At 58.4% G+C, this 12,042-nt stretch overlaps 1 protein-coding gene across 1 annotated transcript; it reads right to left on the bottom strand.

Annotated features, from left to right (window-relative positions):
- Nucleotides 1-1,281: 1,281 nt before the first annotated feature.
- On the bottom strand, nt 1,282-9,469 carry CYTIP (cytohesin 1 interacting protein). The gene is made up of 8 exons (XM_064718293.1): nt 8,593-9,469; nt 7,095-7,144; nt 6,556-6,610; nt 4,354-4,456; nt 4,145-4,238; nt 3,918-3,987; nt 3,081-3,147; nt 1,282-2,063 (listed from the first exon to the last, which is right to left on the bottom strand). The coding sequence occupies exons 1-8, from the start codon at nt 8,722-8,724 to the stop codon at nt 1,591-1,593; spliced, it is 1,044 nt and encodes a 347-aa protein (XP_064574363.1). The 5' UTR covers nt 8,725-9,469; the 3' UTR covers nt 1,282-1,590.
- Between the last annotated feature and the right edge of the window lie 2,573 nt (nt 9,470-12,042).

Raw genomic sequence — 12,042 nt, 5'->3', positions numbered from 1 at the left:
CAATGAAAAGTCAAACCCTATTTTGAGGCAGAAAATCATGGGTCATAATATTGGACCCAGAGCAGAGGGGGTCCCAGGCTGAACTGCAGGCACTCGGTGTGGCAGCATGGACAGGGCATCACCCATGTACACACCATGGGAGCTTCTCCCTTGATTGTCCCACAGCCTCCTGACTGTCCCCCAGCCCCCTGACTGTCCCCAGCCCCCCTGACTGTCCCCCAGCCCCCCTGACTGTCCCCCATCTCCCCTGACTGTCCCCCAGCCCCCTGAGTGCCCTTCATCTTTCCAGGAGCTGTGCCATATTTCCAGCTGTTTAATCCCCTCCACAGAAAATAGAGAGGCCAGTGCTGACTCTTCTGTCTCAGCAGCGCTGGTGGATCAGAGGAGTTTTGGGAACAGACTGTGTTTGTTTGGAGCTCATCTCGCAGGGCAGCTGCTGGGTTCAGCCTGTGGTCTCTGAGGAGCCCAGAGAACCCTGGCACAGCAGCACCTGAGGGTACAACTGCACAGGCTGCCCGGGCAACAGGCGAATGAATGAGTCACACAAGGTCCTGAATTACATTTTAAGTGCTTCCAGTTGTATTTGGAAAACATCATTAGGCTGCTCGGGCTGAACAAACAGCGTTTTCTTTGTGCGGAGAGGGAGCGAAAAACCTCTTGTTGTTCACCTCTGTGCCCATGGTTGTTAATCCCCGCTCCACACACGCTCTCGTGTGAGCCTTGCTGCCTGAAGCTTCAGCTTCTGGGGAAATCATTGTGAGCAGGTGTGGAGTGCTGAGAGCAGGGGGAACGTGGGACTGAGGGGCAGCTCCTGCACTGGTGGGCCGGGTCCCCAGCACGGCACCCGGGGGGGTCACTGGGTGTCACCAACCTGCCAGTGCCACCAATCCTGCCCGTCCCTGCAGGACAGCCCTCTGCCCTTCTCTCATGCCTCAGGGAGGTCACTCCTGCAGGACAGACAGAGCTGCTCCAGGAGCATCACAGACACCCCTCAGGGCTCTGCAGAGCAGCCTGGGGACATGTGCACGTCAGGAGGGTCCTCTCCACATCCCCTGGAATGAGGCACTTGGCAAGACGTGGGGCATCAGCAGCTGGCAGAGGGTGCAGCTGGCCAGACCAAGCCAGCCCTGGGTTGTCACACCGTTTGTACAATGGATGCAAACCTGGCAGAGCAGTTTCTTTCCAGAGCACCCTGCCCAGGCTCTCTCTGCCACGCACTCCAGGCTCCATCCTCTTCCCATGGGACTCTGTAACTGGTTTTAGAAGAAGCACTCATTTTATTAAAGACCTTTGGAAGACACTGACTCCGGTAACAGGAAATAAATAGCTATCAATTTCGCATTCAATTAAAAACTGTTATTAACAGTAGAGTTCGCTGAGGAAGTTCTGCAAAGGTTCTTCACATTTTGGAGTCGCTCATTTTTCACGCTAATGAAGAAGAGGTCCGCAGCGTGCTCTGATTGAAAACGAAAATCATTAAAACCCCAGAGGTGTGTGGCTCTGATCAGAGCTGCTGTCTGAGTGCCCCGAGGTGCCACCGCCGTGTGCCCCATGGGGCAGCCCCAGGCCATCGAGGGTGACACTGTGACATCAGACCCGGCTTTCCTCCTCCTCCACGGCGCGCTGGAAGCCCGGGATGAATTTCAGGAGGTGTTTCCGCACGCTGGCCCTGCGGCTCTTGCGCGGGAGGGTGCCGAAGCCGCTGGAGCCGCTGCCGCTGTCCCAGAGCGGGGACGCGGAGCCGCTGCTGGCCAGGCTGATGCTGCGGTGCCGCCGCACCGAGGCCCTGCCCGCGGCCCCGCTGCCGTCCCTGCGGAACACGCAGTCATCGTCCAGGCTGGACTGCCGGCTCAGGCTCTCCGCAGCCCAGTCCTCGGCGGCGCTGCCCTGGTAGAAGCTGTCCTCGCTGCCCACCGTCATGGAGCTCAGCCGGCTGCGGGAGCTGCTCTCGCTGGACAGGCGCGGATTGCCCGGCAGGAAGGGTCCCGGCGAGCTGCAGCCGCCAACCGAGCCCGGCTCTACCGGCTCCAGCGAGCCCAGCAGGGCGTTGTCGTTCACCTCCCCTGGAAACCAGAGAGCAGCGTGAGCCAGAGAGCAGCGTTGGACAGAGAGCAGCGTTGGACAGAGAGCAGCGTTAACCAGAGAACAGCGTTGGACAGAGAGCAGAGTTAACCAGAGAGCAGCGTTAACCAGAGGGCAGTGTTAACCAGAGAGCAGCGTTGGCCAAAGGGCAGCGTTAACCAGAGGGCAGTGTTAACCAAAGAGCAGCGTTAACCAGAGAGCAGCGTTGGACAGAGAGCAGAGTTAACCACAGAGCAGTGTTAACCAGAGGGCAGTGTTAACCAGAGAGCAGCGTTGGCCAAAGGGCAGCGTTAACCACAGAGCAGTGTTAACCAGAGGGCAGCATTAGCCAGAGAGCAGCGTTGGACAGAGAGCAGCGTTGGCCAGAGGGCAGCGTTAACCAGAGGGCAGCATTGGCCAGAGAGTGGCGTTGGCCAAAGGGCAGCATTGGCCAGAGGGCAGCGTTAACCACAGAGCAGCGTTAACCAGAGAGCAGCGTTGGACAGAGGGCAGCAATAGCCAGAGAGCAGCGTTAACCAGAGGGCAGTGTTAACCAGAGGGCAGTGTTAACCAGAGAGCAGCGTTGGCCAGAGAGCAGCGTTGGCCAGAGGTCAGCCTTGGCCAAAGGGCAGCTTGTCCAGTCCACCCCTCGCCATGAGCAGCACTCTGTGCCCTGGCAGCACCGGGAGCATGGTGCCCAGCCCTTGGCACAGGGAGCAGTCCCTTCCCACGTGGGCAGCTGCTCCTGCTTGTGAGGAGCTCCCTGCATCCTGGGCAGTCCATAGGAAACCCAACCCAGCCCCTTCCCCATATAGCCAAAGTAAGAATGGAAAATTTTCCCACCCACATAAACTCCCAGCCCAGGACTGACGCAAGGAGCCCTTGGTCAAGCAGCAGCCAAGGTCACTGCCCTCGGCACAAAGCGTTCCCAGGCCAGCCCCTCGCCCTCCTGAGCAGGGAAGGGAAGGCGGTGCCGGTGGGATTGCAGAGTTCCACAGAAGGGTCCCCCACACACGTACCGTGCAGCAGGAGCCGCTCCCGGGCCAGCAGCGCCCGCAGCTCTCCCCAGCGCTGGTGCAGCGCCTGCTGTGGGACAGGGAACAGCAGCTCGGTCACTCCAGGGAAGCCAAACAGTCTGTGCAAGCGCAGGTCACCCTCGGGAAACACCCGGCTGGGCCAGAGTTTGGCAAACTTCTTCCAGAAAACAGGGCTTGGCTCATGGCTGGGGTGCTCCAGCCGAAGCACTGCCCTGTCCCGTTTGGGAAGGGAGCAGCCTGGAACCTGCCTGGGGAGCATGGAGCCCCCTTCACCCAGCTGAGGCCATGCCAGCGCCCTTCTGCAGCCCTGCCCAGCACCCCACCTCACAGGAGGGAAGGGCACAGGCACCCCTGCCCGCCCTGGGAGCACCCCTGGAGATCCTGCCAGCCCCAGAGCCACCAGCAATCCAACACCCAGCAATGCAATGCCCTCAGCTGCCCTCCCTCAGCGCTGGGGGTGAAACACACCTCTGCAGAGCTGGCTAAAAACGCCAAACCGGCGAGGCTGTGCCTGGGGACAGCACGGGGGGCACCTGCCCACCAGTCCATGAGGTCCGTGCAGATTCCCACGCCCAAAGTGAGCAGCCTAAGCTCACCTGGGCAGTGCTGGGGTTGTGAGCACATTCCTCCTCTATTCCTGGTTTCCATAAAATAACATCAGGGGCACCAGGGCTGGGGTGGCTGGGGGTGCTGGCAGCAGGGACCCAAGGGTGTCAGCCCTTGCCAGGACCCCCTGTCCCATGGGCACCCACTGCCCCCATCAGCAGTGAGCCACAGCCATCTCCATTTGACAGGGGAACAAACAATTAATCCCATTACCTTGAGAGCCCGCAGTTTGGTCTCCAGCTCCATTTTCCTCAGGAAGAAGGCCCCGTTGACAGTCTCTAACCTGTGGGAAGGGTGGTGCTGCCCTGAGGCACAGAGGCTCTGCCCAGCCCAGCCTGGGGATTTCTGCCCCAGGCACTGCAGGGCTGTGGGGCAGCAGGGTGCTGCCTTCAGAGGCAGAGGAAACGAGGCCAAAGCTCACCCAAAGGAGAGACACCCACCTCAAGTAGTTCCCTGAAGACTTTATCAAGTCCACTATTTGCTTGTGCCCAAAGCCCTCGACGTTGACGCCGTTGATACAGGTGAGGATGTCACCTGCCAGGGACACACACAGAGGCCAGGGTGGCATCAGCAGCCCCTGCCCACCTGCCCTGCTCCAGGGGAGCAGCCACGGCACCCCGGAGGGCCAGGAGCACCCAGGGACAGTTACCAGTCTGGAGGCCAGAGCGGTGGGCAGCGCTCTCCTCCTGGATCCTGCAGACACACGTGCACACCTCCAGGGAGAAATCATTCTGGTGTGGGAACCTGACGGTCTGTTAATGCCAAAGGGACACGGTTACCGACCCTGCAGCCACAAAAACCAGGTAAATTCAGCACTTTTTCAATGAGAAGGCTGTGATGAGCAGAGCACACTACATGCAAGTGAGATCAAAATGCTATAATCCAACAATTAAAAATGCATCTGTACCGCAGAAAACAGTAGACACTTGACAGGTGCCTGCACAGTGGGTTTGGGGGGGAAGAAAAACAACAAATAAGTTTTAAAAACATGCTGATGCCTGGTTTTTTGTTTTGTTTTGTTTTTTGTTTTTTGTTTTGTTTTTTTTTAACAAAAAGTTTTACAGCAAGCTGGTTATTCAGCATTAAAAACTCTGTGACTTCAACCAAGAATACGTCAGCATGGGTGGGAATGGCTATCTGGAAGGATGTCTCATGTTCCCAGGGGAACATGACAGGATGGGACTGGGGCTTTCCAGGGGATTGTCTCCAATTCATTGGGAATGCTGTGTGGAGTCAGCTGCTGCTACCAGCCAGCTCAGTTTGCATGGGAGCTGAAGAGACAGAAGATCTAAACTTACTTTTGCTCTTCTGGCCTCTGGAACTTGTCACCCACACACATCCCCACGCTCCTCGAAGTGCTTTTTACTTTTGACGTGCACATTTAGCTGAACATTTAGTAACTGTAATTACTCTAAATCCCTGGTGTGGTTATGGGTGCTGACAAGAATTCAGAAAAATGCAAAATGCGGTTCCGCAGCCTGTCTGGGTCCCGCGGCAGCAGGAAACCTTTTCTGCGACATGCAAATACCACCTCAGTTTCCTGGAAACCTGCGACTGCCCCTTCCAGCCCAGAGACAGCTCATTGGGAGCCCCACATTTCTCAGCCAGGGTGGAACAAAGGGAGGGAGGCCGGGGAAGTTCTGGCCAAATCCCCCCGTGCCCTGGTGATTCCAGCCTTTGGAATAGCTGTTAAATTGGTGCCTAAACTAAGAGTGACGAGTGAAGCATGAGCCCCCTGCAGATGGAGACCTAATGTTCCACATCATCTTATTCTGTTTTGCCTGAATTTATCTCCTAGTGATGGAACTGCAGCTCCTAAACATCCTCAGTAGCTGAAGGATGCTGCCTCTCTGCAGCCCTATGAAGTGCTCACACTGAATGTATGTTCAGGAAGAAAACGCGCCAAGAACAATTATTTTTAATCAGAATGCCACGTTTAATGAAAATCTGCCCTGACAATTTACACAAAAGCCCAATAATTGACTCAATTATCCTCCCTTCTGAAAGCTCTCCTCTGTTCACGAGCTGAGTGCCGACCCCCTCATTAGTCACAGACCCAAATTGGGCAAAGTTAAGCTTTTCCTAGTACACTAATTTCACAGAAAACACTTTTTCCCCTTGTGTGCAGACAGAGGAAAGCACTTTGAAGGTGCCTCTGCTCCCAAAGTTATCCCTTTATTGCTGGGATCACTTTTTAGCTGTACCCAGGATTTCAGCAGACCTGCTGCTCAGGAGTTACCTTTCTGACAAAAACCCACAAACACAGAATCTCCCCCTAGCAGTGCTCCAGGTAACATTCTGGTTCCCCTGCTTGATGACTTACTGACTTCTACACCAAACAGAATCTCTTCCTATATGGTTTAGCTCCTGCCCCAAAAGTCATGCTTAGCAGGTATTTATGGAATAATATTGTACATCTTCCTGAAAAGTACATATCTCTCCGCGCATATTAAAGGAGGTAGCAAAAAGCCAGTATAAGGTAATTTTTAAGAGAGTTTTTTGGTCTTTCTCATTTGAAAATATTCTTATATACAATTCTCCCAAAAATATTCACTTATTTTTGGAGGAAAGAAGGCACTATCATTGCCTCTTATTTGGATTTGGATGGGATTTCTCCTGCATTCAACAGTCTTGTGAGAAGGCCAGAAATTCTCATCTGTGACTTTCACTATGAAAAAATCCTCAGAGAAATATCCCTGTCTTGTGTGAGTGCTGTAAGCCCTTCAGATTTCACAGGCTCTGACAGACCCTTCCTCTGCTCTGGCCTGCCTTAGCTGGTTTGGGGGATATGGCACTTCAGACTCGGCCCCACATTTTGTTTTAGTGAAACAACTTGTCACTTAGGTCTTACCTGGATTTCAAACCCAAACGTCTCTTTATCTTCTTTTAATATAGAAACGGAGTTCCTGCAGGAGGAGCACACAGAATTCACAGAAGCTGCTCCTTGTGGGCCTCATTTCCACCCAAAACAGGGGTGTCCCCCCATTGTCCCTCCCTGTGCCCTCGGGGTGTCACTACACTTTGGGTGTCACCACACTGTCCCTCCCTGTGCCTGCAGGGTGTCACCATACCCTGGGGTGTCACCACACTGTCCCTCCCTGTGCCCTCGGGGTGTCACCACACTTTGGGGTGTCACCACACTGTCCCTCCCTGTGCCACGGGGTGTCACCACACTTTGGGGTGTCACCTTGCTGCCCTTCCCAAGGTGGTGCTGCCCATTCCCGTGCCCAAGCCAAAGGTCACAGCTGCACCTGCCCATCCCAGGTGCTGGGTACCACTCTGTGCCTCGCACCCCAATCCCACCGGGGCTGCCACAGTTCCTGGCACACACCTTTCTGCAGAACAAGCCAGGAGCAGTGACTCTACAATCACAGAATCACAGAATCATACCTCTGTGGCTTGGTGGGGTCGCCCAAGGAGATGGATCTGGACAGGGCAAGCTGTAAAACGGGAGAGGAAAGGCATCAGTAGGTCTGTGGTTCTTTGAGGCACTCAGATAAAACCAGCAGTTCAGAGAAGATCTAGAAACAGCTGCTGCATCCCACCAACACCTCTGCCTTGCTCAAAGGAGAGCTTGAACTTTCTGACCAGGAGGAAAAGCATCTGGAGGCCAAATCCTCCTGTCAGATGCTGGTGACAAGCTCAGAGCACAGATCACATCTCTGCTGTGCCAAGAGCTCATCTCACTTTCGTCCCTTTCCTCTAAAATTCTGTGTGTGTTTACAAACTGAGCACTGCCAGGAGAGGCACACAGCACCCCTGAGGCAGGGAGAGCACACCCTGAGCCCTGCACAGCATCTCCAGCCAGGCCCTGCTCAGGCCAGGGATGCTGTGCCTGGAGAGCAACCTGGGAGAGCCAGGTCTGTGTCAAACATGGGCTTCTATTGGGTTCTCCCCCTAAAAGTGAGCCGGGAACAAGGAGTTCCACTGTCAGTGAGATGTCTGTAGCCAGCAGAGCTGATGTCTCCCCAGCAGGATGAAATGGTGCCACGGTGTGACCTGCGGCAGAAACAGCCCCCTCATGGACGGGGTGCATTTACTGCGAGGGACAAGGGCAGGAGAGGGAGGCCGGGTGTAATCAATCCTTCTGGGGGACATGAGAGGGCCTGGGCGAGGGAGCCCTGCCCTGGGCACGGTGCCTGCAGTGCCACCTTGGCCCTGGTGTAGCTCAGCTTTGCCAGCCCCAGCCCCAGCCCCACCACTATCACCTCAACGTTCCCGAGGGCTCCGGTGGGGCTGCAGCCCCCAGGGCACCCCCTCCCAGCCCCAGCTCTGGCCCTGCCTTGTCCCCTCACACGTGTGTGCCAAGGGAAGGCCCAGGGCCCCTCTGCAGCCGAGCAAAGCACAGCCTGGGGAGCACAGCTAGCGCAGAGGAGTTTCTGGTTGTGCTTTCAGATCCTCACGCCCCACAGACACCTTCTGTTGTGCTCCCCCGTGTCAGACAAGCAGCCCAGAGCTGAGCTGCTCAGCTAACACTGACAGCCACAGCAGCTCGGTTCTGTGCGAACCCAGGGAATTGTGCTGCCCTGTGCTGCTCTGGGGAAGAGCCCAGCAGTGGAGCCAGTACAGAAACACCCCAGACCCGCACGGAAATGGCTCGTGGTGTCATTGCTGCCAGCCCTGCAGGACAGGGCAGCCAGGCCGCCTGCCCCAGGTAATGCACATTTGAAGGAGTGCCCAGACAGCACAAACCCTCCCTGGCTGCCAGCATGGCTGGAAATGGAGAGTTCAGCCAGGGCCCAAGCATCCCTCACTCTCACAGAGCTCCCCACACTGCCAGAGTTCCCCTGGCACCCCAAACCAGCCCGCAGTCACCCTCCCAGCCGCCCAGCCCTGCCCGGAGCACAGAGAGCCCGCGGGTCCGTCCCGGCCTGGGCACAGCCCGTACCTGCCTGCGGCCGCGGGGCAGCGTGCCCACCGTGCTGGCCAGGTGCTGCATCCTCCTGCCGTCCGCGGGCGGGGCCGGCTCCTCGCAGGAGCTGCAGCTGGAGCTGGGCTGCAGGAGCCGCCGCAGGGCCATGCGGGGCTCGGGGTGCGCAGTGCCGGGCTCAGGGTGAGCGCCGTGCCGTGCCGAGCTATGGGCGAGCGCTGTGCCTTGGCCGGGCGTGGGGCAGCTCCCGGGGCTCAGGGTGAGCGCTGTGCCAGGTTCAGGGTGAATGCTGCGCCGTGCGAGGCTCAGGGCAGCTCCTGGGGTTCGGGATGAGTGCTGTGCCGTGCCCGGCTCAGGGTGAGCGCTGTGCCATGCCAGGCTCAGGGTGAGCGCTGTGCCATGCCCGGGTATGCCGAGCCCCGTGCCCGGCTCAGGGTGAGCTCTGTGCCGTGCCAGGCTCAGGGTGAGCGCTGTGCCATGCCCGGGTATGCCGAGCCCCGTGCCTGGCCCCGCTGCCCCGCTCCGAGCAGGGCGAGGGCGGAAGGGCCTCCACGTGATCTGTGGTTTAGGTGCTACTCACACAAATCCCTCCTAGCAGAGCCCCAGGCCTCGGTGCGCCTTGTGCTCACACGGGAGTTAACAATCGGGCTTGGCAGTTGCGGAAATCTGCTTAATTTTTCCATTCCTGCGCACAGTTCTCAGCAGCAGCTGCTGCTCTGCCAGGGTTTGTCTTCACCGCCCTGCCCGCCCCGGGCACTCACCTGACCTCAACCTGTTCACTCTCTGACTTGCTCGGCATCCCTGGCATCCCTGCACTCACCTTTGGCAAGGATGGGAAAGTGACACCGCCCTCGGCTAATGGTGTCAGCGCAGCTCTGCCAGCTGCAGCGGGAAACAGGAGCTGCAGGCCGGGAGCAGAGGCTGAGGCAGGGCAGGGCCAGGGCAGGACAGTGCCCTCAGCCACACTCGGGTCTCCCTGGGGTCCGAGGCACTGGAGGGACACAGCAAAGCCCTGCAGAGCCCCCCGGGCACAGGGCGCTGCCAGGGACAGGCACGGTGCCAGGGACAGCCCTGGCCAGATGCCATCCCTGCACCTTTCCTGCATGGCCAGAGCTCAAGGAACATTGATGGCTCTGAGAACTTCTGGCTGTGTTGGGTTGGTTTTTCTCTCCAGTAATTACCTGACCTGTTGTTGCTTCAGCGTGGCTTTGAGTAGCCTTCAGATTCCCTGCTCCTGGACGTGATGGAGAGGCACAGGCAGCAGCCCTGGGCCTGGGGGCTCACTGGAGTGGGTGCCTGTCCCTGCTGCCCCTCAGGCACAGGTCAGCACTGCAGGAGGACGGGCGAGCCCTGGGCAGAGCAGTTTGCCAGCCCTGGCAGCCACCAGCCAAGCCCTGAACACCCACAGAGCCCGGGCACCAGCCCTGCAGCCACAGCTGCAGCCCTGTGTCCCCACTGCTGGCACTACTGGCTGTCAGTGCCCTGCAGCAGCTGCTGCCACAGGCTGGCCATCCTGACAGACACTCACTGGGACAGTTCTTGTTGGGACAAACACCAGGGGCAGAACTGCACACAGCAGCCAGACCTGGACACAATTAACCCTGGCTGGGATGTGAGCCTGCAAGGGGAAAAGCAGGGGCCCTGTATCAAAACAGAGAAGTAATAAAAACACACGGGTTACTGTCATTTTTCTGAGTAGAGACCTTTTACGTACCTTGATGAAGCATTGCCACACACACCTGGGACTGCCAGCTCCAGGGGGAAAGGCGGGCAGGGCCCAGGCAGAAGAGGGGGCAGCCAGGACTGTGGGGTGAGGCTGCTGGGCACTGCCTGCCAGATGTGGAACGAGGGTGCTGGGCTCTGCCTGCCAGATGTGGAACGAGGGTGCTGGGCACTGCCTGCCAGCTGTGTGGAAGCTCAGGGCAGGCTGGCATGACAGATCAAGGCAGAGCTGCTCTGCACACCTTCTGTAAGGGCCCTGCCTCTGCCAGCTGCAGCAGAGCTGCAGGATGGGTGTCCATGGAGGAGGGACAGGGATGGGTGTCCGTGGAGGACAGACAGGGATGGGTGTCCGTGGAGGAGGGACAGGGATGGGTGTCCATGGAGGAGGCACAGAGATTGGTGTCCATGGAGGAGGTGCCCACACTCGCTGGTGCAGATGAGCTCTTAGTGCCAGGGAAGCTTTGGGATGGAGCTTCCCCCACTCCAGGGGATCCCCTCATTGCCCTGGACGGCTGAAATGTCAGTACAAACCCATCCTAAAGGTTCATCCCTCAAAAACCCTGCATCTCAGGGCACAGAAACAGCCTGTCAGGAAAGCTCTGCTCCTCCCACGCGGAGGAGGGCTGGTGGAGGGTCTGTGGAGTGCCCGCGGTCCCCGTGCCTCTCCTGGCGGACAGACAGCCACAGGGAAGGGCTGCACACAGCAGCACCACGACAAGGGATTCAGATGTCTGTGCTTCACCTCCGAGTTCCTTGGGAGAACCCCTCCGGGCTAAGGGGAGGAAAAACGGTGTTCCAAAAGCACAGTAGGCGAGGGGGAAAGCTCTCTGCCTTTTCCTGAGGAAAATACCTGCGCCCCCATGTGCTCACTCGCCGAGGCGCGGTGACCAGCGCGGGGAGCGGGTGTCTCAAAGCCTCTTCCCCTTTTCCTGCTCACGGTCACCGCGCCGAGTGCTTGAAAACAAAGCACGTTTCGCTTCCTCCGGCAGCCCCTTCTGACGCTTCTGAAACCCGGTGACTCATCTGCAAACAAGCTGAGGGCAGAAATAAACGACACCGCTCACCAGAGCACAAAGCAGGACCCCGGTGCGAGCTGCTCCAGCGGCCCCGTTCCCCTGCGCTGCTCTGTGCCCTGCACAGACACACACCCTGCATCCCGGCAGGGACCCCTCATCCCTGTCAGGGCTCACAGGTGCCCGGGCAGAGCAGCCCCGGCAGGGCTCGGAGCTGGTTCAGGGGCAGCACGCAGCTCCCCGGGGCCGGGTGCGATGTCCCGGTGCTGCAGGGGCAGCACGCAGCTCTCCGGAGCCCGGGGCTGGAGGAGCAGCACGCAGCTCCCCGGGGCTGGAACGGCAGCACGCAGCTCCCCGGGCCGGGTGCGGAGATGCCCCGGTGCTCCAGGGCAGCACGCAGCTCCCGGGGCCGGGTGAGGAGATGCCCCCGGTGCTCTAGGGGCAGCACGCAGCTCCCCGGGGCCGTGCTGGCCGAGGGATGGCAGCCGATGCTCACCGTGAGCCCCATCGGAACCGGGCACAGCCACCGCCGTGACGGTGACACCGGCCTGGAGACGGGCAGGGAGCAGAGAGAGCACGAGTAACTGCTGCAATGCAAAGCTCTTGTTAAGGGGGAAAAACCAACCCACAGTATCCTTCAAAAGCCACCGAAGTTTCTTGGGTCACAGCACAGCAGATTTCATTTTGACGTGCATTAAGTTAAAATCTGACTTAAATTCCCGGATTATGGCTG

Source organism: Zonotrichia leucophrys, chromosome 7, assembly GCF_028769735.1.
Source record: "Zonotrichia leucophrys gambelii isolate GWCS_2022_RI chromosome 7, RI_Zleu_2.0, whole genome shotgun sequence".
Lineage (NCBI taxonomy): Eukaryota > Metazoa > Chordata > Aves > Passeriformes > Passerellidae > Zonotrichia > Zonotrichia leucophrys.
Note: the sequence above shows the minus strand (reverse complement) of the source record. Positions and strands in the feature narration are given on the sequence as shown.